The sequence below is a fragment of the Equus asinus genome, unplaced genomic scaffold, assembly GCF_041296235.1.
Source record: "Equus asinus isolate D_3611 breed Donkey unplaced genomic scaffold, EquAss-T2T_v2 contig_1, whole genome shotgun sequence".
Lineage (NCBI taxonomy): Eukaryota > Metazoa > Chordata > Mammalia > Perissodactyla > Equidae > Equus > Equus asinus.
In genome coordinates, this window is record NW_027224738.1 from 2,609,507 (window position 1) to 2,634,780 (window position 25,274).

At 40.2% G+C, this 25,274-nt stretch overlaps 1 protein-coding gene and 1 long non-coding RNA gene across 2 annotated transcripts in view; one reads left to right on the forward strand and one right to left on the reverse strand.

Moving 5' to 3' along the window:
• Positions 1–471: 471 nt before the first annotated feature.
• LOC139042843 (uncharacterized) lies at positions 472–8,683 on the reverse strand. Its single transcript, XR_011499987.1, has 3 exons — positions 8,559–8,683; positions 5,702–5,769; positions 472–606 (listed from the first exon to the last, which is right to left on the reverse strand). It is a non-coding gene; the product is annotated as an uncharacterized lncRNA (long non-coding RNA).
• Positions 8,684–8,704: 21 nt separating this feature from the next.
• The window catches only part of LOC139042840 (centromere-associated protein E-like), a 79,828-nt gene continuing 63,258 nt past the window's right edge, over positions 8,705–25,274 (forward strand). Inside the window, exons 1-9 of the mRNA XM_070503401.1 lie at positions 8,705–9,069; positions 10,252–10,343; positions 12,373–12,462; positions 12,581–12,699; positions 13,608–13,727; positions 14,163–14,244; positions 14,413–14,480; positions 14,558–14,623; positions 25,115–25,166. Coding sequence (XP_070359502.1) covers positions 9,014–9,069; positions 10,252–10,343; positions 12,373–12,462; positions 12,581–12,699; positions 13,608–13,727; positions 14,163–14,244; positions 14,413–14,480; positions 14,558–14,623; positions 25,115–25,166 — 745 coding nt within the window. The 5' untranslated portion in view covers positions 8,705–9,013. The remainder of the gene's footprint in view (positions 9,070–10,251; positions 10,344–12,372; positions 12,463–12,580; positions 12,700–13,607; positions 13,728–14,162; positions 14,245–14,412; positions 14,481–14,557; positions 14,624–25,114; positions 25,167–25,274) is intronic.

The following is a 25,274-nucleotide window of genomic DNA, read 5'->3' on the forward strand; positions in this document are numbered from 1 at the left end:
AGAAGCAAGGTCCCCTGGGTTTGGAGCTGTTAACCAGAAGCGGGGAAATGGACCCCCAGGTTTGGAGAGTCTGGCATGATAGAGAAAGGAGTCAGATTGTCCCGAGAAATGGAGGCATTGGAAATCAGGGAGAAGTTTGTGAGGGCAGGGTCAACACCACTGTGGCAAATCCAACAGCCATGTTGAGGTGGGAGTACCCTCCTCTGCAGTGGCCTGAGATGTGTGAACAATGATATTATTTTTCCAGGCCAGAGCAAGACAAAATGTGAACAACCGCAACAACAAAAATAAAGACATTCATGGTGTAAAAATTAGGAAAAGGAAGGTCAGAGAGGGGAGGAGGACTGGAAAGAGACGTTCTCGATCTGACATCTTGGGAGGAAGCATCTACCTCGATGTTGGCCACTGCTCTTCCTACTTAGTTTGATTTCGATGTCTCCAGCATTTGCACAGGACCAGATGTCAGGTGGAGCTTTCTTCGGTTGTGAAATGTGCACCCAAGTTTTGACACTTTGTAATTTGGCAGCAGAGTCATGGTCCAAGAGTACTTGGTAGGGTCCTTTCCATGAATCTTCCTTTTGCAAAAGCATTAGAGTAAAATAATATCTGTTTGGAAATGACAAAAGACTTAAAAATCCCCATGGTTAAAGATCTGATCAGAGTTCATTATAATGGAATTGACAAGGAAATTTTGTTATGTCTGTGACCTACGACATTTTAAGACAATTAGTGGAATTACAACTGATAACATTATACCAGGACATATCAGATTTTTAGGAATTTCATATGGCTTCTAGAACACATATTAATAACATGTGTCATACGAATATAATCCAAGAGTGTTTATCATCTGTTATTTGACAATGCTTCTGCTGTAATTTTTTTTTTTAAAGATTTTATTATTTCCTTTTTCTCCCCAAAGCCCCCCGGTACATAGTTGTATATTCTTCGTTGTGGGTTCTTCTAGTTGTGGCATGTGGGACACTGCCTCAGCGTGGTCTGATGAGCAGTGCCATGTCCGCTCCCAGGATTCGAACCAACGAAACACTGGGCTGCCTGCAGCAGAGTGCGCGAACTTAACCACTCGGCCATGGGGCCAGCCCCTCTTCTGCTGTAATTTAACATACCAAATAAGCCTATTAGTTTAATATCTCTCTTTTACAAAGTGAAAGACAAATCTTTTGAGATTTTTCCAGGGGCCATCTGAGAAATTTCAAAGTTATGTTGCATTCAAAAAGATTCCACTTAGAGTCTGATTTGGGGAAGTTGTCAAAACATCTAAAAGTTTGAACCATTGACTTGGGATCACAAACCATTATGAAATAACACTTCATTATCCATTTAACCAAAGTGACAATAGAAAAATTTAAAGTCTAATACAGAAGGTTACATAGTTGTAAACAAAACTTAGCTTTTTTAATATTGAGAAGATTGGGTTTTCTTAAGTAATCAAAAACCTAATAAAGACAATGTGAAGCACAGTAAATCATTTTGGTAAGACACAAAATCTTTGCTTTCAAGCTTTCCAGTTAGATTTAACCAAAAGGTAAAACAAACAAACAAAAAAACCCCAAAAAACAAAAACTTTCACAACCTCTTATCAAGGGCAGACCATAGTCTAAGAAAACTTTGTTCTCTTAACAGAGTGAAACCAAATTCTAGTTTTGCACCAGTGCACTTTTGATATTAAAATTCATTGTTAAAAAACTTAAATAAATCCATGCCGAACACATAAAATTTCTTTCCCAAGATTCCTTTTTCTACAAACCTATAGCTTTTGATATCCATTCAGATTTTATCCTATGCTGTTTCCTCTTTCTCGTTCTGGAACAATCAGTCATTTTGCTTTCCTTACCTACTTTTCATATGCATTGTTTTCTTCCACTCTTGTTATTTCTAAATAGTTTTAATTAAATGTACTTATTAGAATTCTTGGCCCTTAGAATCCTTTATTCCTAGTGATAACTTAGAAGTAAGCAATTGTGGACTATTACACAAGCATTCTGTGAGTCGGCAAATTTGTAAACACATTTCATAATTTCTGGAAGTTTATCTTCCTCACAATGAATTTTTCAATGTGGCACAAAACATTGTGACACATTCCTTGCTAATAGACCACAATATCTTTAGTTACTTTGTAAAAGGAAGCCAAAAGTGGATAAACCTATGTTCAGTAATTAATGTTTCAGTATTTTATTTCATTTGGAAATGATCTAGACGTTCAATTAATACCCATTATTTAACATATTTCAGTATAACTTTAAGGTTTCAAGTTACCAAAAAAGATTTTGGAAACTATTTTTAAATAGATATACTATAAAGAATAATTATTGTTGAAAAGTTCACTTATAAACTTTTATCTTATTACATTTATTTAATTCATTTGCTTCCTAAAAATTATGCTTAGATTAGTCATTAAAACTTCACAAGATATTACACAGCTAATCATCATCTTAAGTTATCTTTCTTGCTGACAAATTCTGTAACAGAGAGCACATGAGCTTATTTGACTTTTGCTAAACCTAGGTAGAATAAAAGTTTTATATTTAATGCTGATAACTCTCAAGACATGCCTGTTTTAATTAAACCAAAAAACTTAAACTAGCTTTTATTTACTGAAGATTATTCTAGATCACATGAAATTGAAAAACATTTGGGTTAGTTTCTATATTTTTGAGAGTACACTTGATTTATATAAACTCTTGTTTGCCTTTAAGCCAACTAAATAGAGCTCTTTACAAATTAATTTTGGCAATACCGATGCGGGGTTGGTGAGCCGAGGAGTCAAAAGAAAGATTTCTTGGATTCTCAAGGTCTGGCAGTAGTGTTCTTTTATTTAGAGAATAGTGTGGAATAGCATGGGGACAGGATCCATGGGCAGTCAGAGCTGCTGTGTGGGGACAGGACCCATGGGCAAGAGGAGCTGCTGCTGCCACTTCTGCTACAAACATGGGTGGAGAGTAAGGCTAAATTTAAGGCATAGGTATGTGAGCCATCTCTTTACAAGACAAAGGAAAGAACATGTAAAAAAGTTAAAATGTTATCAGTGCAGGTGGGGTCTGGCCATTGGGTGGTCCCACAACTTTTAGATAAGAATCAAATCGGATTCAGTAAAGGCCAGAAGCCACCACCCTAAATCAGTTACATGAGGTTGTCAAACAGTAACCAACTTAAGTCCTTGCCTTCCCCATTAAGAGTTCCCAGAGATAAGGCCATCCTGCCTTCTTCCTGACACAGAGAGGAGGCATCTTTACAGATGGAGGTTTCCCTTACAAATGTAAATGTTTCCCAACAAAGGGCAAGCAAACTCCTCTCCTGCTCCTCGGAGCCTGCTTCTCATCTTCAGTTTTAAAATTAACCAGCCTAAAACCCTCATTAATACCATCTGGAGGTAGAAAAAAATACAGATTTATAACATACATACATAGACAAGCATAAACACGCAAACAGATCAAACAAAGATCTCCTAGCTTTTATCTTAAAATTTTAGCTGAGAGACAGGTATGGTAATGCAAGACTCACTAGTTTATAAAAAAATCAGTTTCATCCAAGTTGTGTTTCTGGCAGAGGGAGTAAATTAACTGCTCAGATGGCTAAAGCTTTTTACTATTATTTGTGGAAGAGATTTTCAATAAGCCTAGTTTTCAAAATTGCCTTTTCTTTTTCTTTCTTCTGATATGAATGACCTTGGTTCCTAGAGAAGACCAGGTAGAATATTTACATTTCAAAAGGCACAGAGAAAGAATACAAGTTCCACTTAGAAGGACTTTTGTTTCTGAAGCCCAGATCCTTTAGAATATCTGCAAGCCTTCTGAGATGAATATCGGAGGTTTTGGATTGGTAAAAAAGAGAGATGGGCTTTGAATTGTTTCTAGATCCACACTTCTGTTCTTGTAAAGACTCAATTTGTAAGACAAGTATGGTTGTTTTTAATTTCTCAGAGAATGGGATTGCAACCAGATTAATATCAAGGAGGGACCCCATCTACCAAGCACATTATCCTCAGTTTGCTTCTTTATATCAGGGAGAAGATCATCAACTAAGATGGAAAACAAAAGATCCCTATGTTCTAGAGTTAGAGCTGTGTGTCTTTGGAATATTTTAGTAAATTCTTCCACAAAGATTTCAGAATGCTCTTCTTTCCCTCTGGGTATATAGTTTCATTCTAGCTTAGGGGAGAAGGCCTAAAAAAATTGTTTTCTATCAGGCTCTAAATATCAGCTTCTTATTGGGCCAACTTTTGACCATAGAGATACTTAAAAAAATCCTTTTGAATATCTTGTCAGATTTCAGCCAGGGCAAATAGTAAATATTCCTGGCAGTACTGAACAACTCCATGGACACAAGAGGTGTCCTCAAAGAGGAAAAAAAGATACTACCTTCTCAGGATCCAGAGCCACTCTCCAAGATAATCAAAGCAAGAAAGAAATAATTCCCCTGAGAGCTGGCAACAGTGGGTAGAATCCCAGCTGCAAGTGGAGTGCAACCCACATTTCTGTCCAGCCATGTCCAGCTGCAGATGGGGTGCAACCCACATTTCTGTCCAGCCATATCTAGCTGCAGATGGGGTGCAACCCATATTTCTATCCAGCCATATCTAGCTGCAGATGGAGTGCAACCTACATTTCTGTCTTGCCTTATTGTAGGGGTCCACAACCCGATGATTGCCAGGCCAATTTCTCTGGCCACTAAAGGAGACAAACAATAAGGCAATAGTTATCCCTAGGAGGGAAAGGATCAACAACCAATGGGTACCTGAAAGCAGATTCATACTTTCAGTCAAGATCTAATTCTTACAAATGTTTTGTCCTGCCAATCTGAGTTTGGAATAGAAGGAATAATGTGAAATTTTACCTTCCTCTCTCAACCAGGCACCACAGATAGAGATCTGGAGGGTGACTTTGGTAAGAATTCTCACCCTTTGGCAGCTTCTACCAGTTTTCCTGGATCCTGTCTGCAGGCTCTGGAGCGAGTGGGGTGTCCCAGCAGGCCTCATCCTGGTACCAGACACAGTAGAGGAGGAAAAATAATTTTCCCTCTTCGTGTTTTGTGTTTGGCTGAGACCCCTTTTTCACCAGGGCATCTTCTAAATGGATAATCTTAGCTAGGTTAAAAGTTCTCCACCATGGCCACTATAATTCAAGACTGTCTTTGGCAAGGTTAACTTACTTGCCCATCCTTGAAAGAAAATTTTATCCACTCAAGGCCTCACACTGGACCCAGTCCAGCTTAAGTCACGTCCAGTCCAGACCCAGACCCAGCCCAGGTTTTTTTTTTTTTAGATTTTATTTTCCCTTTTTCTTCCCAAAGCCCCCCGGTACATACTTGTATACCTTCAGCTGCAGGTCCCTCCAGCTGTGGCATGTGGGACGCCACCTCAGCATGGCCCTACCAGCAGTGCCACCGCCGTGCCCAGGATCAGAACCGAGAGACCCTGGGCTGCCAAAGCGGAGGTGTGAACCCAACCACTGGACAACAGGGCCAGCCACCCCCTCCCCCGCCCCTGTACCGCCCAGCTTGTAAGTCGGACCCAATCTGACTCCCGTCAGTTTCCAGACCCAGTCTGGAAAAAGAAATGTTCAAATAAAGTTTGAAAACTCATAATGCAAGAGCTGCAGAGCTAGGATCCCAGAAGGACTTAACAACCACCTCCAGAGGCAGCGAGAAAGCAGTGAGCTCAAGGGGCTCCACACACACCCACCTGGTTGCTCATTTCTCGGGGGCAGGCACCTTCAGGGTCTCCCTCAGTTCCCTCATTTAACACCAGGACTGTCAACAGGTACAGAACTGTTAAAAGACAAACTTAGGGATACTTAAAAATTTTAAGAGTTTATTTGAGCAGAAATCAATTTGAATTGGGCAGCATCCAATGTAGCACGTAGAAAGGAGCCCCGAGGGGCTGTACAAGATGAAAAACCTTTATAGGCTGAAGGGAGTGGGGACAAGGAAGTTATACTAGGCAAGCAAATTAGTTATTGAAAAGTCACTTTCCTTTAGAGGATGGAAGGGGCCTATCAGGCAGATTACCTAACTAGTGCTGGTGGGGTGATTCCTGGTTGACTGGTGTAAAGTTCCTTCTCTGGGAAAGCTGAACCTGTAATTAAGTTAAGTCTTGGTTTGATGACGTGGGGCTTAGTATAAGTGACTCCATTTTGGGCCTGTTGTCTTGTTTTGAACAGATTAAAGAACTTCAGTTATGGAACTTCTGGAGAGGGAGGCTTGAAATTTGGATGCAAGCTATTGCTCTAAGTGGTAATTAAAATTTTTGTTGGTTAACATTTTTCTTGCCTGAAAGATTAATACATGCATGTGATAAAAAATTTAAGTAGTACAAGAAGAAGCACAGTGAAAAGTAAATATTCCCACATCTGATCCCTGAGTGCCAGTTTGTCTCGCCAAAGGCAACTGTGCCATTTCCTAGAGTGTTACCCTCAAATTAATCTGTAGATATGGACCTATATGTATCTTTTTCTGTATTGCATATCTTTTTATATAAATAGGTACCTGCTATACAGGCTGTAGTATACTTTGCTTAAAATATGATCTTTACATAAATATCTTCATTCAATTCAAGAAGGTAAAGTGAATTTCTGAGGCATGTTAATTGCACATACTTGCATGTTGGTGTTCTCATTATTTTTTCCCCCAAACTGTATTCATTTCTGCTAAAGCTGCAGAGGGCACCGTGGTCCTTCCAGAGGGAGGCATGGCCTCACATAGTGTTTGGCAGTTCTTGATTATGGTGCAAATTTTAGGGGTCAGAGAGCTCCTGGTATTACAAATATACATGAATTTGAAATACTTACCTGTGCTCACTTACTTTATGAATTTCATATAAAATTAATTGCAATGTATATTTATATCATTCCATCCCCTTCAACAGGAGTAATTTTTGTTTAATAGATAAACAGTGTTTAATTTCAAAAGCACAAGTCTTTAATCTTGCAACAATTATCTGCAATGATTACAGACATAGTGTCCCTTTCCTTTTAGTCATGGTTACACAGGAGTTCAGTGGCAGATGGAAACTGTACTGGCTTGGGTCAGTCCAACTCCACCATTTATAAGCTATGCCACACTAGAAAATCATTTATCTTGTAATTCACCATTGTCCCATCCACAAAATGAGAAAATTGTATGAGAATATTTCTAAGGTTCCTTTCAGCTTCAATAAGTCTATGACATCTTCATAAAAAAAGAAACTTGCTAAAATTGAGTATGGATGAGTGTCAAATAGAATACAGATGTATGAGAGGAAGGGAAAAGCAACCTAGGTTACAGAGAAAATCTAAGGTAGTCAGAGTGTTGCAGAGGCTGATGGCAGTCCACCAAAATACACTCTCCTCTTTCCAACCAGAAAGCGAGACTACATTCCCAGCTTGTGTTTGACAAATAAAAATGGCAAGCAATAGGATATATTGGAGTATATGAGCAAGCCATTTGGTATAAACCTAATTCGGCCTGACCTTGTTTTTTCCAAAAGGGCCTGACTGTGGCTGTTGAGCACGCATTGCATATCTGCTTAGACATTTCCTGTGGCAAGAACAAAGGCCCTTGAGATAAAGGTGCAACTTCCCCCCACATTGGCATTTCCTTAGGGATAAGCATCTTTCCTTAGGCTAGGAACTGATTGCTGCACTCACCTTTGACCACCCAGCTCACCTGTGACCACTCAGCTGGAGACAACAGACTGCCGCCCTGCTGCGTTCACTGAGACAGAAGACCTACCTGCTGTTTCCATCAATCGCTGTGCGGACAGAGCAGTCTCGCGACTACGGTAAAAGGGACATTTCAATCCTATGTGAAACATCCTCTCTGGGGGTATATAACCACTCTGTGCACCCCACTTCTTTGGTGCCCTTTCTTCCTTTGGGAAGAAAGGCCCTGGGTTATAATCCTCAGATTTAAGCTCAGAATAAACTCACCCAAATTTTCATTTATAGATTGATTATGGATTATTTTCCTTGACAATGTCAACCACTTAACATATTTCTTGGCATTTAATGTGTTTTCAGTCATTTGCTACTGTCAACAATGCCGCAACTGATAGCCTGATATACATGTCCTTGCACAGTCATTCAAATATATGTATACATTCTTAAAAGCAGAATTGCTTGCATAAAGGGTACATGCGCCTTCCAATTTTTGATATTGCCGAATTACCTTCCAAAATAGTTTTATTAAATCAATAGTGTTTTCTACTCCTAAACAACGAACAATTATTAGCAACTGCAGGTCATGTTTTTGGTGAGAGAAAGGAGATAATTCTTGATGCTTCTTAAATCAACTAAGAAAAGGACTGAAAGGAAATGAAATTGCCTAAAGAAAATGTTAATACTTTACTGGGATACATATTTAAAACAAAGGAAAACCAAGCACTATTTCTGGGAAAGAATTCAGAATCACTTTTCCACTTTCGCTAATAAAAGTTTGAGCTCATTACTAAGTGAGTTTTTCCACTCTTCAATAATTCTTTTCCTAAGTCAACCTTTTAGGAACTTACAGCCAATGGGAACAGGAGTTCAAACAAAAAGAAAGAGGAAAAACCTAAAACTCACAGTTTCTAAGGAGCACAAGATTCTTTTGTTTCTGGGCTGGGTAGTAACTTTCAACTCTTGTCGTTTTAAGGGTTTTAGATTAAAACAGGAAAAAGTATGACTGCTTAAAGGTGGTAATTCTCTTTTGATTGTGGAAAAAAATTTCTCTGCCGTGTTTTCCCACCGATTGCGAAGTCTTCAAGGATGGGCGACGGACGGCGTTCGTACCGGCTGCCCGCCCTCCAGAGGCTTCCAGCAGACGGCCGTCGTCTCCGCTGCCGCCAGGACAGCCGCCCTCCGCGCCCCGTGGCCGCCTCTGCTCCAGACGCTGGAAACGCGCCTCCCCCGCGGCGAGCGTCCGGGGACGCAGGGGACGACGCGTGACGCCACGGGGCCGCCGCCCAATCAGACGCGGCGTCGCGGAAATTTTGACCTTTAAGGCTGCGCCGGCGTCGAGCCGGCCGGCGCTCGGCGGGATGGAGGAGGAGGCGGCGGTGGCCGTGTGCGTGCGCCTGCGGCCGCTCAACATCAGGTAGGCCGTCGGCAGCTCGGCCGCTCGCCCTTGGTGCGCGGTCCCGGCCCGGGCGAGAGACGGGCCGGCCGGGGCTTCTCTCGACGCTGCGCAGCCGGCTCCCTGCGCGCTGGCCGCTGGCCCGGCCGCCCGGTGTCCCGGGGCGCGAGGCCCAGGCTGCTCGCTGCGCCCAGGCTTCGCTCCGGCGGCGGCTGGCTCAGCGTTCAGGACGCTGCGAGCCTGATATTCGCCCATTTGGAATTCTTTCCTTTTGGTACAGTGTAGACACTACCGTCGTTGCCCCGTGGATCTTACATTCTAGAGGAGGAGACACAGAGGTCATGAACCCTATAGAGAGAGCAGGAAGGGCAAGAAATGATGTCTGTTTGCTTCTCTAGTCTCTGCCCCTCCCTCAGAATACTAACACATTTTTGCATTTGAGAAATATGTGTTAAATGTTACTGTGTTAAATAAAGGGGAATATCAAGACGAGGACTTCCCTCTTGTCTAGGAGCTCATTATCTAATGCGTTAGAAGACAGCTCCGGAACAAAACCATCACGACACTGTGACAGGTGCTGTGACGGGCAGGTGGGGAGTGTGCCGGAGGGGTCATTAGCCCCACAGCGAGATGACGGCGTGGGAGACGGGCAGGGCTGGTGTCAGGAAAGTCCTGACACTTTTCAGGGAGAAAGAATAGTTACGTTACTTGATGGAAACGGAAGTCGGGGTATTCCAGGCACAGAGGGATTAAATCTCTTCTCTTGGGGGAACCTTCAGATAGTTGATTTGTCTTGAGTTAGGGTGTATATAGGAAGTCAGAGGAAGCAAAGGTTGAAGAGAGAAATAAACATGATCGAAGTCTCACGTGCCGTGTGTTGAGGATTTCGGATGGTTTTGAAAGATGTTAAGCAAGAAGGATAATCGGAGTTGCGTTTGAATGTATCTTTTCAGCATACAGTGCTGGGTGGGGGAAGGGCGTGAAGACCTTCCCAGGGACGCTCCGGTGAGAGGGCAGGAGGTCAGGGAAGCCCCATTGAAGAGTGGTGACCCCTTAAAGGTGGACTTTCCACATTTCTCCCAATTATAGTATAGGTCATTACCATCCTTTAAAATATTCTTCAGAAGACGAAATCTTTTAAATTATCTTTCATATAACAGACTTCAAAACTAGTTATAAAATGCACTGTTTTTATTCTTTTAGAGAAGAAGCTCTTGGAGAAGATACGCAAGTTTACTGGAAAACTGACAATAATGCTATTTATCAAGTTGATGGAAGTAAATCCTTCAATTTTGGTAAGCTTATAATAGCATCAAAAGTAAACATATTATCCTTTTCCTTTTAAGAGTACAAAAGGCTTATCCAGAATACTGGATTTGACATTAAAGATAAGACTAAGCCGTCTGTAAACTGCTTCAGTGGAAGATTTGAAAAATTGCTCATCCATCCTTTATGATAAGTAAGATAATGAATTGATGTTTAAAACACAGTTATAGTCATAATGCCTTATGACTGAAACTAACATTTTTCCTCTTATTCATTAGTGTATTTGTGGCCTAAGACTCCGTAAGCCCAAAATATGTTGCTTAATGTCAAGTCATCTTTAAGATCTTTCAGTTAGGTATATTCTTTCCACAATTATTTTCAAGAAAACTCTTTAAAGAATAAATAGTGAAGATATTCCTTCTTGGCTAGAATACAGCGGGTACCTACTGCCCCTTTTGTGGAGCTTGTCATATGGTGGGAAGAAAGACTTTAGACTACTAATTACACTTATGATGACATGGCTTTGTGGGAGTTTCTAGCAGGGGATCTAACTAGCTTAGGTACCCGGCACCTGTAGGATGAGCGAGAGCTAGCTAGGGCAAAAGGACTTGGAGGCCCTCAAGGTTGGCCAGGCTGATTTGTGTATTGATTTAGCACATTCTGTATAGTGCTGACCATGTGCCGGACACTGTTCTAAGCACCTCATATATATTAACTCATTTAATCCTCCTAACAAGCCCATGTGATAGGTACCTTCCCATTTTAATGAGGAACTGAAACGCAAATCACACAGCCAGCAAATGGAGAAGTCAGATCTGTGTTCCAGCCACACTGCCATGCTGCCACGTAGGCACCACAAAGCACAGTAAGGTCCCCTCAACAACCTTAGGAGTGAGAGTGATTAGGTTGTTGACTTAGTGTTATGCTAGAAAGCCAATATCTAAGCCTTTAGAGTAAAGATGTATAGAATAGAAAATGATTCCTGGTAAAGGACTATTTGATAGTATCAACATAAATTTTTAAAAGGTAGAACAGTATGTTCCAGAGATGATAAAACCAAGAACAAGGGATACACAGGCATTCTGACTCAAGTGCTGCAGGTTCTCAGTAGCTGTGTATGCTCACAAGGGGTTTGGACTCACCTACCTGTCTGAAGCAGCTGGTATTAAGATTTGAATCATCCTGCCATCTCTCCTTGCCCTGAACTCCTGACCCCTGGCAGCATTCAGATGGCACTTTGGTTTTCCATAGGGTTCTACCTGCAAGTGCAGATGTTGGTCATGGTGCAAGCCGTGTGAGCACTGAATTTCTCAAGACAGTTGATACATTTCCCTCCTGACTGACAAATCCATTTCTTGGGGGCTTTCTAATGTGAGCCCACCACTGAGAGAGTGGTCCATTTTTGATGCACCAACAAATGAGAGACCACATCCTGGACTGGTGGATTCATCATGGCAAGTGCTACCTAACCCCAGCCCTCAGCAGCCAGCCAACCAGCTGTTCTCTGTAACACTTCAGCTTGGCTCGGTGCTTTTCTTCCAATTGTCTGTGTTTCTTGGTTTAGTTTGAGCCAGGCCTTCTTGCTAGATATGTTATAAACACTAAAATTTCTCAAAGAATAGTAATAGTTTGCATTTCCTAAGTATTAACCATATGTTCACAGTAATTCTCTAAGGAAGATAATATATATTCACTTTACAGGTTAGGGAAGTGAGGCACAGAGACATCATCCACGTTGCCCGAGGTCACATAGCTTGTAAGTGACAGAACCAGGATTTGCAGGCAGTCTGATTCCAGATCCCCAGGTTCAGCCACTATGCCTCACTGCCTCTTGAAAGCACATAAGATAGCTGACTTGTGTTTTTTTGTGTGAGAACCAGCACATTTTACTTTATAGAGAAGTGTATTTTCAGAGGACCAATAAGTTGAAGAAAATATTGTGAGTTAAATATTTTATCATACCATATCCTGACAATTTTATTTCTTTGGGCAGCTACTAATTCAAAGTGAAAACACAGTTGATTTGTTTAGTTTAACTTGTGTGTTTTTTTTTTTTAGATCGTGTCTTTGACAGTGATGAATCTACTAAAAATGTGTATGAGGAAATCGCAGTACCAATCATAGATTCTGCCATACAAGGCTACAATGGTTTGTATCCACTGCAGAAACGTTTTATTTAGTCTTGGGTGTGTGTTCAACAGTATTGATAGTTTTACATACTCTCGATGCTTTTTCAATCTTTGTGTGTGTGTTTTTGTGTCCCCAGGTACTGTATTTGCCTATGGGCAGACTGCTTCAGGAAAAACATATACCATGATGGGTTCAAAAGATTATTTGGGAGTAATACCCAGGGCAATTCATGACATTTTCCAAAAAATTAAGAAGGTAAATAGCCAAATTTCCGGTACATACGGGTAAAAGCAGTCACCTCTTGTCATGGTGGAAGGAAGCAGGTTTACAGTTCTCTTTCGATTATCCATGGGGAAGGAAGAAAGGCATAGCGTACATTTGCTTTCCCCACAGCCTTGCTTTAGAGCTTAGAGTCCTTTCATTCTTTCCCTTGAATCCTGAAGCAGTGCTGCTCCTGTCACAAAGCAGGCATTGAGGAACAAGAAATCTTAACCCTGCCTTTGAGGAGCTGTCCGTGATCGTTCAGGAGCAGGAGAGGGTAGATGTGGTGAGAAGACCAGGATAGGCAACCTAATCAGTTAAGGCGGGTTTTCAATTTGTTTTTTCCTTACTGTTTTAATGATTTTTAATGTTCTTATTTGAACATCTGTTTGTAGGGTTTTATTTTAAGCTTAGAGAGTTGGACTGGGCACCCTCTTCTTCGAATTTTATGATGCCATACTTTTCATTATTTCTGAAACAATGCTTTTATATTTCTTTTTTTTTTTTAAAGATTTTATTTTTTCCTTTTTCTCCCCAAAGCCCCCCGGTACATAGTTGTGTATTCTTCGTTGTGGGTTCTTCTAGTTGTGGCATGTGGGATGCTGCCTCAGCGTGGTCTGATGAGCAGTGCCATGTCCGCGCCCAGGATTCGAACTAACGAAACACTGGGCCGCCTGCAGCGGAGCACGCGAACTTAACCACTCAGCCACGGGGCCAGCCCCAATGCTTTTATATTTTTGTGTTTACTTTTGTCAATATAGAACCATAGGATTTTTTTTGTTTGTTTTACAAAGATAACTTCTCAAAGAATATTTTAATGTTTATTATGAGCACATCAACATTCAGTATTAGGTTTTCATAACTGGGTGATCTCTGATGTTTTTACATATGTTTTCCCCTAGTTTCCTGATAGGGAATTTCTCTTACGTGTGTCCTACATGGAGATATACAATGAAACCATTACAGACTTACTCTGTGACACTCAAAAAATGAAGCCTTTGATAATTCGGGAAGACTTCAATGTGAGTAACAGTGGCTCAAACAATACAGTTACTTATTGGGATTATAGTTCATGAACATTAACCTTTACTTTCCATTATTTTTTAAAATGTCTCCTGTTTCTGTGATTTGTTTTTTGTTTTCTTTCTTAAATGTTTATGAGATCATCTTTTAAGTGATGTGTATCATTTTGAAATATTGACAGTTGTAATATTTTTGTGTAAGGGCCTCAAAAGAACAAGATGGAAGTATCAGGTTAGAATTTGGTGTGCTTTGGTATAGGATATAAATTGTAAATATCGTAGATTTACTTCTTATTTTTATACAGAGTAATATTCTCCATTTTCTACTTTTAACTTCTACAAATTAATTCTGTAATAGTTTGCACCTTCTCTTGAGATGCACACTTTTAAGTGACTTCTATTTCTCTACTCTTCCCATCATTAACCTTGTTTCAGAGGAATGTATATGTGGCTGATCTCACAGAAGAAGTTGTTTATACACCAGAAATGGCTTTGAAGTGGATCACAAAGGGAGAAAGTAAGACTTTATGCTGTATTTCCTCAAAACACTTGTAGAATAGTAAAAACTATTCACTTGAATGTATTTAGGCTTCAAATCACACTTTTCACTTTTAAGCTACAGTAAAAGTTAATGTTTTTCTTTGGATTTTAATATATGCCGCTGAAATATGACTCATTTTTACAGAGAACAGACACTATGGAATCACAAAGATGAATCAAAGGAGCAGTCGTTCTCATACCATTTTTAGGATGGTGGGTAATTCTCTCTCTACTTGGTCTTTCCAATTAAGAAGACACTAATTTTTCTACAAGTTGCCTTTTCTGTCTAGATTTTGGAAAGTAGAGAGAAAGGTGAACCCTCTAATTGTGAAGGATCTGTCAAGGTGTCCCATTTGGTGAGTATTGGTAAACCCTGCTAATGTACTCTATGGGCCAAAGCAAAATTTAATTCAGCTGCTGGATGTTTGGTTTCATAAGAACTGTTAACTAAATAGGGAAAAACATCTATAAATTGGTAGTTTATTCTTATCGGTAGCATGAGATAACTAGTTAAAATATAGGAAAAATTCGGGGGTCTTTCTTCCTGTTATGTTATGGCTGCCATCTCCTAAAATTTAGATGTAATGGTTGTAGGAGTTGAGGCCTTTCCTAACCAGTAACGAAAGAGGATTTGGGTTTTTTTTTCCAATCTACATTTAAAACTTAAAGTAATCTTGGAATTTGGTGATTTTTTTTTAACTTAGTCTCAGCCAGTAGAATTGAGACTTGTGAGATCAACAGAAACCTAGATGGGATGGTTAAAAAATAAATCACATATTCAAGTTCGTTCTTAAGTACAATAAAAAAATACGTTTTATATTATGAGCACAATGTTTTATGGTTTTTATTTTTTTAATGAAAAAAAATTACATTTATTTAACCGATGGAAATGTTGCCACTGTTGACGATGTATTCAAAGTATGCATTCTGTAGATGGCACTCTCTTTGGTTTACAGCACAGGCCTTCCCATGCATCCTCCAAGTTGTGTTGGATCATATGCTGATTCACCCAGAGTTTCTTTTTGTTTTCAAATGGAGTGTTTCTTCCAATAAACTTTATTTTTCCCCCAAGGTAGTTTCTTTCTTTCTTTTTCTTTTTTCTTACTGTTCTGTTGGACATGCGTGTCAGTGAAAGCAAATTAAAATGAATTGAGGGGGTTTGCGGCATTCTACAGATCTGAAGAATTTATTGCAACAGGAGAAACCATTGTGGTCTTTCTTATCATTTAATTTTAACAGTCCGTAGATACTGGGACTTTTTGTTCCCCCTTAATTGCAATTTTTCTCCCAAATGGTGGGTTGAATTTATTTATTTATTTATTTTTTATTGAGTTAATGATAGGTTACAATCTTGTGAAATTTCAGTTGTACATTACTGTTTGTCATTCGTGTTGTAGGTGCACCACTTCAGCCTTTGTGCCCACCCCCCACCCCACCTTTCCCCTGGTGGCCACTAATCTGGTCTCTTTGTCTACATTTTTAAATTCCTCATGTGAGTGGAGTGAATCAGAGATTATCCTTCTCTAACTGGCTTATTTCACTTAACATAATTCCCTCAAGGTCCATCCATGTTGTTGCAAATGGGATGATTTTGTTCTGTTTTGCATCTGAGTAGTATTCCATTGTATATATATATACCACATCTTCTTTATCCATTCATCTGTTGATGGGCACTTAGGTTGCTTCCATATCTTGGCTATTGTAAATAATGCTGCAGTGAACATTGGGGTGCATAGGACTTTTGGAATTGCTGACTTCAAGCTCTTTGGATAGATATCCAGTAGTGGAATGGCTGGATCGTATGGTAGTTCTATTTTTAATTTTTTGAGGAATCTCCATACTGTTTTCCATAGTGGCTGCACTAGTTTGCATTCCCACCAGCAGTGTATGAGGGTTCCATTCTCTCCACAACCTCTCCAACATTTGTTAATATTAGATTTAGATATTTTTGTCATTCTAATGGGTGTAAGGTGATATCTTAGTGTAGTTTTGATTTGCATTTCCCTGATGATCAGTGATGATGAGCATCTTTTCATGTGCCTATTGGCCATCCGTATATCTTCTTTGGAGAAATGTCTGTTCATGTCTCCAGCCCATTTTTTGATCGGGTTGTTTGATTTTTTGTTGTTGAGTTGTGAGAGTTCTTTATATATTATGGATATTAAGCCTTTGTCAGGTATATGACTTGCAAATATTTTTTCCCAGTTAGTGGGTTGTTTTTTTGTTTCAATCCTGTTTTCATTTGCCTTGAAGAAGCTCTTTAGTCTAATGAAGTCCCATTTGTTTATTCTTTCTATTGTTTCCCTTCTCTGAGTAGACATGGTGTCCGAAAAGATCCTTTTAATACTGATGTCAAAGAGCGTACTGCCTACGTTTTCTTCCAGAAGCCTTCTGGTTTCAGGTGTCACCTTTAGGTCTTTGATCCATTTTGAGTTTATTTTGGTGAATGGTGAAAAAGAATGGTCAATTTTCATTCTTTTACATATGGCTTTCCAGTTTTCCCAGCACCATTTGTTGAAAAGACTTTCTTTTCTCCATTGTATGCACTCTGCTCCTTTGTCGAAGATAAGCTGTCCATAGGTGTATGGTTTTATTTCTGGGCTTTCAATTCTGTTCCATTGATCTGTGCACCTGTTTTTGTACCAGTACCATGCTGTTTTGATTACTGTAGCTTTGTGGTAAGTTTTGAAGTCAGGGATTGTAATGCCTCCCGTTTTGTTCTTTTTTCTCAGGATTGCTTGAGCAATTTGGGGTCTTTTGTTGCCCCATATAAATTTTAGGATTCTTTGTTCTAATTCTGTAAAGAATGTCATTGGGATTCTGATTGGGATGGTGTTGAATCTGTAGATTGCTTTAGGTAGAACGGACATTCTAACGATGTTTATTCTTCCAATCCATGTACATGGAATGTCTTTCCATCTCCTTATGTCGTCATCCAATTCTCTCAAAAAGGCCTTGTAATTTTCATTATATAGGTCCTTCACTTCCTTAGTTAAATTTACCCTAAGGTATTTTATTCTTTTTGTTGCTTTTGTGAATGGTATTGTGTTCTTGAGTTCTTTTTCTGTTAGTTCGTTGTTAGAATATGGAAATGCTACTGATTTATGCAAATTGGTTTTATACCCTGCAACTTTGCTGTAGTTGTTGATTACTTCTAAGAGTTTTCCAATGGATTCTTTGGGGTTTTCTATATATAAGATCATGTCATCTGCAAACAGCGAGAGTTTCACTTCTTCCCTCCCTATTTGGATTCCTTTTATTCCTTTGTCTTGCCTGATTGCTCTGGCCAGGACTTCCAGTACTGTGTTAAATAAGTGTGTACAGTACTGTGTTAAATAAGTGATGATACATGTCTCGTCCTGTTTTCATGGGGATGGTGCTCAGTTTTTGCCCATTGAGTATGATGTTGGCTGTGGGTTTGTCATATATGGCCTTTATTATGTTGAGATAGTTCCCTTCTATGCCCATTTTGTTCAGAGTTTTTATCATAAATGGCTGTTGGATCTTGTCAAATGCCTTCTCTGCATCTATTGAGATGATCATGTGGTTTTTATTCCTCAGTTTGTTGATGTGGTGTATCACGTTGATTGATTTGCGGATGTTGAACCATCCCTGTGTCCCTGGTATGAATCCCACCTGATCATGATGTATGATCCTTTTGATGAATTGCTGAATTCGGGTTGCCAAAATTTTGTTTAGAATTTTTGCATCTATGTTCATCAGTGATATTGGCCTGCAGTTCTCTTTTTTCGTGGTGTCCTTGTCAGGCTTTGGTATCAGCGTGATATTGGCCTCATAGAATGTGTTAGGAAGTGTTCCATCCTCCCTAATTTTTTGGAATAGCTTGAAAAGGATAGCTATTAAATCCTCTCTGAAAGTTTGGTAGAATTCCCCAGGAAAGCCATCTGGTCCTGGGGTTTTATTCTTTGGGATGTTTTTGATTGCTGTTTCAATCTCTTGCCTTGTGATTGGTCTGTTCAAATTGTCTGCTTCTTCTTGAGTGAGCTTTGGGAGATTGTAGGAGTCTAAGAATTTATCCATTTCCTCTAGGTTATCCATTCTGTTAGCATAGAGTTTTTCATAGTATTCTCTTATAATCCGTTGTATTTCTGCAGAGTCTGTTGTTATTTCTCCTCTTTCATTTCTGCTTTTGTTTATTTGAGCTTTCTCCCGTTTTTTATTTGTAAGTCTGGCTAGGGGTTTGTCAATTTTATTTATCTTCTCAAAGAACCAACTCTTTGTTTCGTTGATCCTTTCTACTGCCTTTTTTGTTTCAATAGTATTTATTTCTGCTCTGATTTTTATTATTTCTCTCCTTCTGCTGACTTTGGGCTTTGTTTGTTCTTCTTTCTCTAGTTCAGTTAGGTGTAGTTTAAGATTGCTTATTTGGGATTTTTCTTGTTTGTTAAGATGTGCCTGTATTGCAGTGAATTTTCCTCTTAACACAGCTTTTGCTGTATCCCATATGAGTTTGTATGGCATGTTATCATTTTCATTTGTTTCTAGGTATTTTTTCTTCTTTAATTTCTTCAACGATCCATTGCTTGTTCAGTAGTGTATTGTTTAGGCTCCACATCTTTGTGCCTTTCTCAGCTTTTTTCTTCTAATTAATTTCTAGCCTTATAGCATTATGATCGGAGAAGATGCTTGTTATTATTTCAATTTTTTTTAAATTTGTAGAGGCTTGCCTTGTTTGGCAACATATGGTCTATCCTTGAGAATATTCCATTTGCACTTGAGAAGAATGTGTATTCTGCTGTTTTAGGATGAAGTGATCTATATATGTCTATTAAGCCCAATTGTTTTTTCATTTAGCTCCACTATTTCCTTGTTGATTTTCTGTCTGGATGATCTGTCCATTGATGTGAGTGGGGTGTTGAGGTCCCCTACTATTATTGTGTTGTTTTTAACATCTTCCTTTAGGTCTGTTAATAGTTGCTTTATGAATCTTGGTGCTCCTGTGTTGGGTGCATAGATATTTATAAGTGTTATTTCTTCTTCATGAAGTGTCCCTTTGATCATTATATATTGTCCCTCTGTGTCTCTCTTTACCTGTCTTATTTTGAAATCTGCTTTGTCTGATATAGGAATTGCAACACCTGGTTTTTTTTTGCTTGCTATTAGCTTGAAGTATTGTCCTCCACCCTTTCACTCTGAACCTGTGTTTGTCCTTGAGGCTGAGGTGTGTTTCCTGGAGGCAACAAATTGTTGGATCTTGTTCTTTAATTCATTTTGCCACTCTGTGTCTTTTTATTGGAGAGTTCAGTCCATTTACATTGAGAGTGATTATTGATTCATGTGGACTTAATGCTGTCAATCTGTTGCTCGTTATCTGGTTTTCCTGTGTTTGTCTTCCTGTGTGCTTTAGCCTACCCATTTAATACTGCACTTTCTTATGCTGGGTTTCTTAGCTTTTTCCTTATTTATGTTTTGTGGCTTTGTTGTGTTTTTTAGTTTAGTGTCTACCCTGAAGTTTGTATTTTGAATCTCGTGTATAATATAGTCTATTCTCTGGTGGTCTCTTACTTACTTGGCCTAGACTAATTTAGTCCCTTTGCTCTTCCCCTCCTAAATTATTATTTTCATTTCTTTTTTTTTTAAGATTTTATTTTTTTCCTTTTTCTCCCCAAAGCCCCCCAGTACATAGTTGTATATTCTTCGTTGTGGGTCCTTCTAGTTGTGGCATGTGGGACGCTGCCTCAGCGTGATTTGATGAGCAGTGCCATGTCTGCGCCCAGAATTTGAACCAACAAAACACTGGGCCGCCTGCAGCAGAGCGCGCGAACTTAACCACTTGGCCATAGGGCCAGCCCCGTTATTTTCATTTCTTATTCCAACTCGTGTTATGAGTTTGTAGTTAGAGTGATAAGATCCACTTTGCTTTGGTAGTTTCCTTACCTTTGTCCTAATGCTATAGGTGAATATTTGCTATCCTATTCTGGTTCTATTTATCTGTCTCCCTACTCTGTGGATTGTGTCCCCTTTCTCCCTTTTTTCTTTTTTCAGGTATGAGAGCCTTCTTGAGGATTTCTTGTAGTGGAGGACTTTTGGTTACAAATTCCCTTAACTTTTGTTTGTCTGGAAAAGATTTAATTTCTCCCTCACATCTGAAGGATATTCTTGCTGGATAGAGTATTCTTGGCTAAAGATTTTTATCTTTTAAAGTTTTGAATATGTCACTCCATTCTCTCCTCGCTTGTAAATTTTCTGCAGAGAAATCTGCTGAAAGTCTGATAGGAGTTCCTTTGTAGGTTATTTACTTCTGTCTTGCTGCCCTGAGTATTCTTTCTTTGTCTTTCATTTTTGCCATTTGTACTACTATATGCCTTGCAGTAGGTCTTTTCACATTGACAAATCTAGGAGATCTGAAAGCTTCCTCTACACACATTTCTCCCTCAATCCCTAGATTTGGGTAGTTCTCTTCTATAATTTCATTAAGAACACTTTCTGCTCCATTTTCCTTTTCCACGTTCTTGGGAATTCCTATTATCCATAAATTCTTTCTTCTCATTGAATCCGCTATCTCTCAGAGATTTTCCTCATTTTTTTTAACTCTTAGTTCTCTTTCTTCCTCTGTCTGGAGCCATTCGGCCTGTATATCTTCAATTATGCTAATTTGCTCCTCTCTGGTGTCTACACAGGCATTCAGGGAGTCCGTATTCTGTTTTATCTGGTCCATTGTGTTTTTCATCTCTAGTTATTCTGTTTGATTCTTCTTTATAATTTCAATCTCTTTTGTGAAGTAACTCCAGAACTCGTTGGCTTGTTTCTCTATCTTTCTCTCTATCTCATTGGGTTTTTTGATTATAGCTGCTCTGAACTCATTTTCACTTAGTTTACCTATTTCTAAGTTCTCAGGACTTAATTCTGTGTTTTTATTGTTTTCCTTCTGGTCTGGAGCTTTTATAAATTGCTGGATGGTAGAGGAGCGGTTTTTTCACATGGTGGTAGAATTGAGTTGCAGTTACAGCCTGTTGCCACTATATGGGGGTTGAGAGCCGCGTGTTTTGAGCTCTCCGCCTTCGGACAAGATGGCAGCACCCAGCATTGTTTGCCAGGGGGAGGGGCTGTTTTTCTGGCTCGCCGATCTGGATTTGGATCAGTTCTGTTTTCTGGTCTCCTGAGGCCCTGGGTTTATGGGGTCCCCACACACGGAAGCTTTCCCCCATCAGCGGGTTTCCACTATACCGGCGGCAGGAGTCCTGGGCAATCCCCCGGTCACGTGGCCCCTCCCCCACTCCTTCCCTCACCTGCGGCAGTGATCCCGGACTCTAGGGGAGGGAGCGAAGTTCTCTCCTACCCTGTTCCAGCTCCTCTGAGGCCAGCAGCAGGGTCTCTGTCCTCCGTCTTTTTGATACTCTAGGTCTCTGATCCCCTGGCATTAGGTTTATTAGCTGAAATTCAGTTTTTTTTCAGTCCTTTGTTGTAGTTTGGAGGGGAGAGAGTCCCAGGTCACCTCACCCCGCCATTTTGCTCCACCCACCCCGTCCATGAGCACAATGTTTTAGACTGTAAATCGCTTGAAGGGAAGAGTAATGTCTAATTCATCTTTATAGCCCCAACACATCGTATGTAGTTTATATTCAATACCTGTTTGTTGAATGAGTGAACATAAGCATTATGCAAACACTCCTTACCACATAAGTAAACCTCCCATTTCCTTCTTGCTGCGCTGTATCAATTCTCTCTGTTTTTGTGCTTCCTTCCTATTCCTTACCATTATTACTTTATTCTCTGTCTTCAGGACCTAAATTCTTTAGCTTGATGTGGGATACGATTTAAGATTATTCTGTTTGGGAGCTGGCCCCGTGGCCAAGAGGTTGAGTTCTCATGCTGCTTTGGAGGCCTGGGGTTTCGCCACTTTGGATCCTGGGTGCGGACCCAGCACCGCTCATCAGGCCACGCTGAGGTGGTGTCCCACATAGCACAGCCAGAAGGACCTACTACAACTAGAATATACAACTGTGTGCTGGGGGGCTTTGGGGAAAAGAAGAAGTGGGGGGGAAGATTGGTAACAGATGTTAGCTCAGATGCCAATCTTTAAAAAATAAAGATTATTTTATTTGAAAACTTCAGGGAAAAAACGAGTAAATCTATAATATGTTTATTCACTTTGAGATTTTGAAAAATCACTCAAGTATCTAATTCTAGTTCACCCCAGTTATTTTACTACACAGTATAATGTCTATTATAATAGCCTATTCTTTCTTCAGTTTAACAATAAAAAACCCCACAAAACCTAACTTCTGTTTTGTTTTCCAAACCTGGCCTGTGATATTTCACTGCAATTTTTAACTTTTCTCTTAATAATGTAGCTTTAATACTCTTGACATATTCAGTGATCCATTTGGTGACTTTTCTTGTGTTCTTTGATGTTCTATTATCTGGCGACCTTAGATATCATCAAGTCCAGCCCTCCAGCCTCCCGCTCACTCTAAGTATCTTCTTGGAAAGAAGTCTTCCCCAGAGTCATTTTCTGGCTGTTTGGAGGGAGTCTCTGAGTGTCTCCTGGCCTTTCTGGGAGAATAATATCCAGGTTCTCTTAGCTCTGCTCCGTCTCTGTTCCCTTCTGTGGCTTCTTTTCCCTACCTTTCTAACAAAAACTCAGGCGTGTTCTGTGGCCTTTCTTACTTCCCCGTTGCCCTCTGACATTTGGTTCACATTTGTCTTTTGATGACAGCCATATATTTATTTTGTCTAGAGCTCTGAGTTCTAATTCATATCTTCCTAAAGATTGTTATAATGGTGTGTCTCACTGATATCTCAAATTTTAGTGTGTCTAAAACCAAGTTATTTCTTCCTACCATGGTGAATATTCCTTTTTCCAGTATTATCAGTGTTATCCTGGTCACCTAGGCTGGAAACCCAAGTCAGTTTCACCTCATCTTTTTCTGCCTTCTCTTTTGTCCCGTCATCCCCGTTTTTTATTGATGCTACCCTTTAGCATTCCATGGGTGTCATACTCAAGTCCTCATCTCTTGAATTACTGTATCATTCCCCTGGACCTGGCCCCCATGACCTGGTTTTGCTTCTTCAGTCTGTTATGCAGATTTCTGATGTCACTAAGCTTGTGTCGTGTCACTTCCTTGGACAAGATCTGGCCACTCTTAACCAGTCTAACTTGACGTCCTTCTGCTCCATGTGCGCTCCTCTCTTAAGGATAGGTTGGGCCACTTGGTATCTTTGAACACTAATGCTTATTCCCATCTTTATACCTAAGTTCATGCTGCCTTCACCACCACTTCACCCCTTTATTATGTATCTAGGCCATCTGTGGTAGATACTACACAGGAAAGGTGAGACTTCTTTGAATGTTTTAAAGAAAGAAGTATCTGAGACAGGACTCCAAAGCAGAAGTGTGTAATCACCTGCTCATCACTGGAGGTCTCCACAGAGACAAATAATTTAAATCTTTGACTTTCTTTTAATGCATTAAGAATATTTGTGGAGGCTTTACAGTGTTCTGAGCCCAGGACTGGGCTCTGAGATTAAAAGAGTAAAGAAGACATCCCTCCATACTTACTGTCTCCATGGCAACCTCCCTAGTCCAGGCCGCCTTGTCTCCATTCACATTCCTGCCCCAGCCTCCTAACTGGGCTCCTGGCTACGGTCTTGCCCCTCTCCAATCTGTTTGCCCCCCAGGGGCCCAGGTGACCCTTGAGGAAGTTCAGTCAAGCATGTCACTCTTGTCAAAGCCGTCCAATGGCTTCCCATTGCATCCCAAAAACCCGCTTCTGTACCCTATCTTGTCCCATCTCTCCTTCACCAACTCTGCCACACTGCCCTTTCCATTTCTTGAACACACCAAGCTCATTTCTGCTTTGTGACTGGTGTGCTGGTTGTTCTTTAATCTGGAGTATGGTTCCCTTGGTCTTTGCAGGGCTGGCTCCCTCTTCTCCGTCCTTCCAGATCTTAGCTGAATTGGGGGACTTCCCCTGCCATCCTGCCCAAAGAGCCTGTCCTGTCCTTTCCTCTTCCCACTTCTAACACTCTGTTTAAATTGTCTGTATTACGCTTAACATGCTATGTTTCTTATTTGTTTGTCTTTTTCTCTCCTCTCACTAACTTCCTCCTCCCCGAGTCCCACCCTGTGCAGAACATAAGCTGAGAGCAGGGTCCTCATTTGCCTGTTGCGCTGCCATATCCCTAGCACCTAACATGCTGCCTGCAGCACGACAGGCAGTCAGTTCTTTCCAACAATATTTGTGAAATGGAAGAGAGGCCCATGGTTTTAAAGATGCTACAGTGTGGTCAGAGACGCAAATAACTAGCTCAACACAGTAAGTGCTATAATAACCAGTCATATCTATAAAGACCTCTGGGTACACCGTTGAAAGGTCAATTCATTCACGGTATAGGGAAGGAAGGATCAAGTTGACAAAGCTACACTGGGAAGGTGGCAGTTGCCTTTGGTCGTGAAGGAAGAGTAGGGGCAGACTAGAACATCAGAATCAGCGAAACACAGGGAATGGCAAAGGGTAGCTGTGCATGGTGTGGAGGGCATAGTCCGTAGTTCAGCCAGAGTTAAGAGTAACTGATGGACAGAAATGAGGCTAGAGCAACACAAGTGCCGGATTATAAAGAATCGTATTCACCATGGTAAGATTTCGAACTTTGTGTAGGAAAGTGAACCTATTCTGGCAGCATTATGGAGGAGGTATTATAAAGAAGGAACAAGATGTTGAGCTCAGTTTGACTCAGACAAGGGAAGGCTTAAATAGTGAGGTGAGAAACAAGGAAACAGATGGGGTGTTCAGATAAACCATGGGTTAAAAATGTTCTTCCAGTACTTTGGATTTTATTATTTCAAGTTACACTTCCTAAAGGTTTATTTTCATCTCCTGCAGAATTTGGTTGATCTTGCAGGCAGTGAAAGAGCTGCTCAAACAGGTGCTGAAGGTAATGAAAACTCATGAAATATTTTGGTCTGAAAGTCCTCCTGTTCTTTAACAGAGTAAAAGTGCCACCATGCATTTTAGAGACTAATAAAGTAATGATAATTTTGTG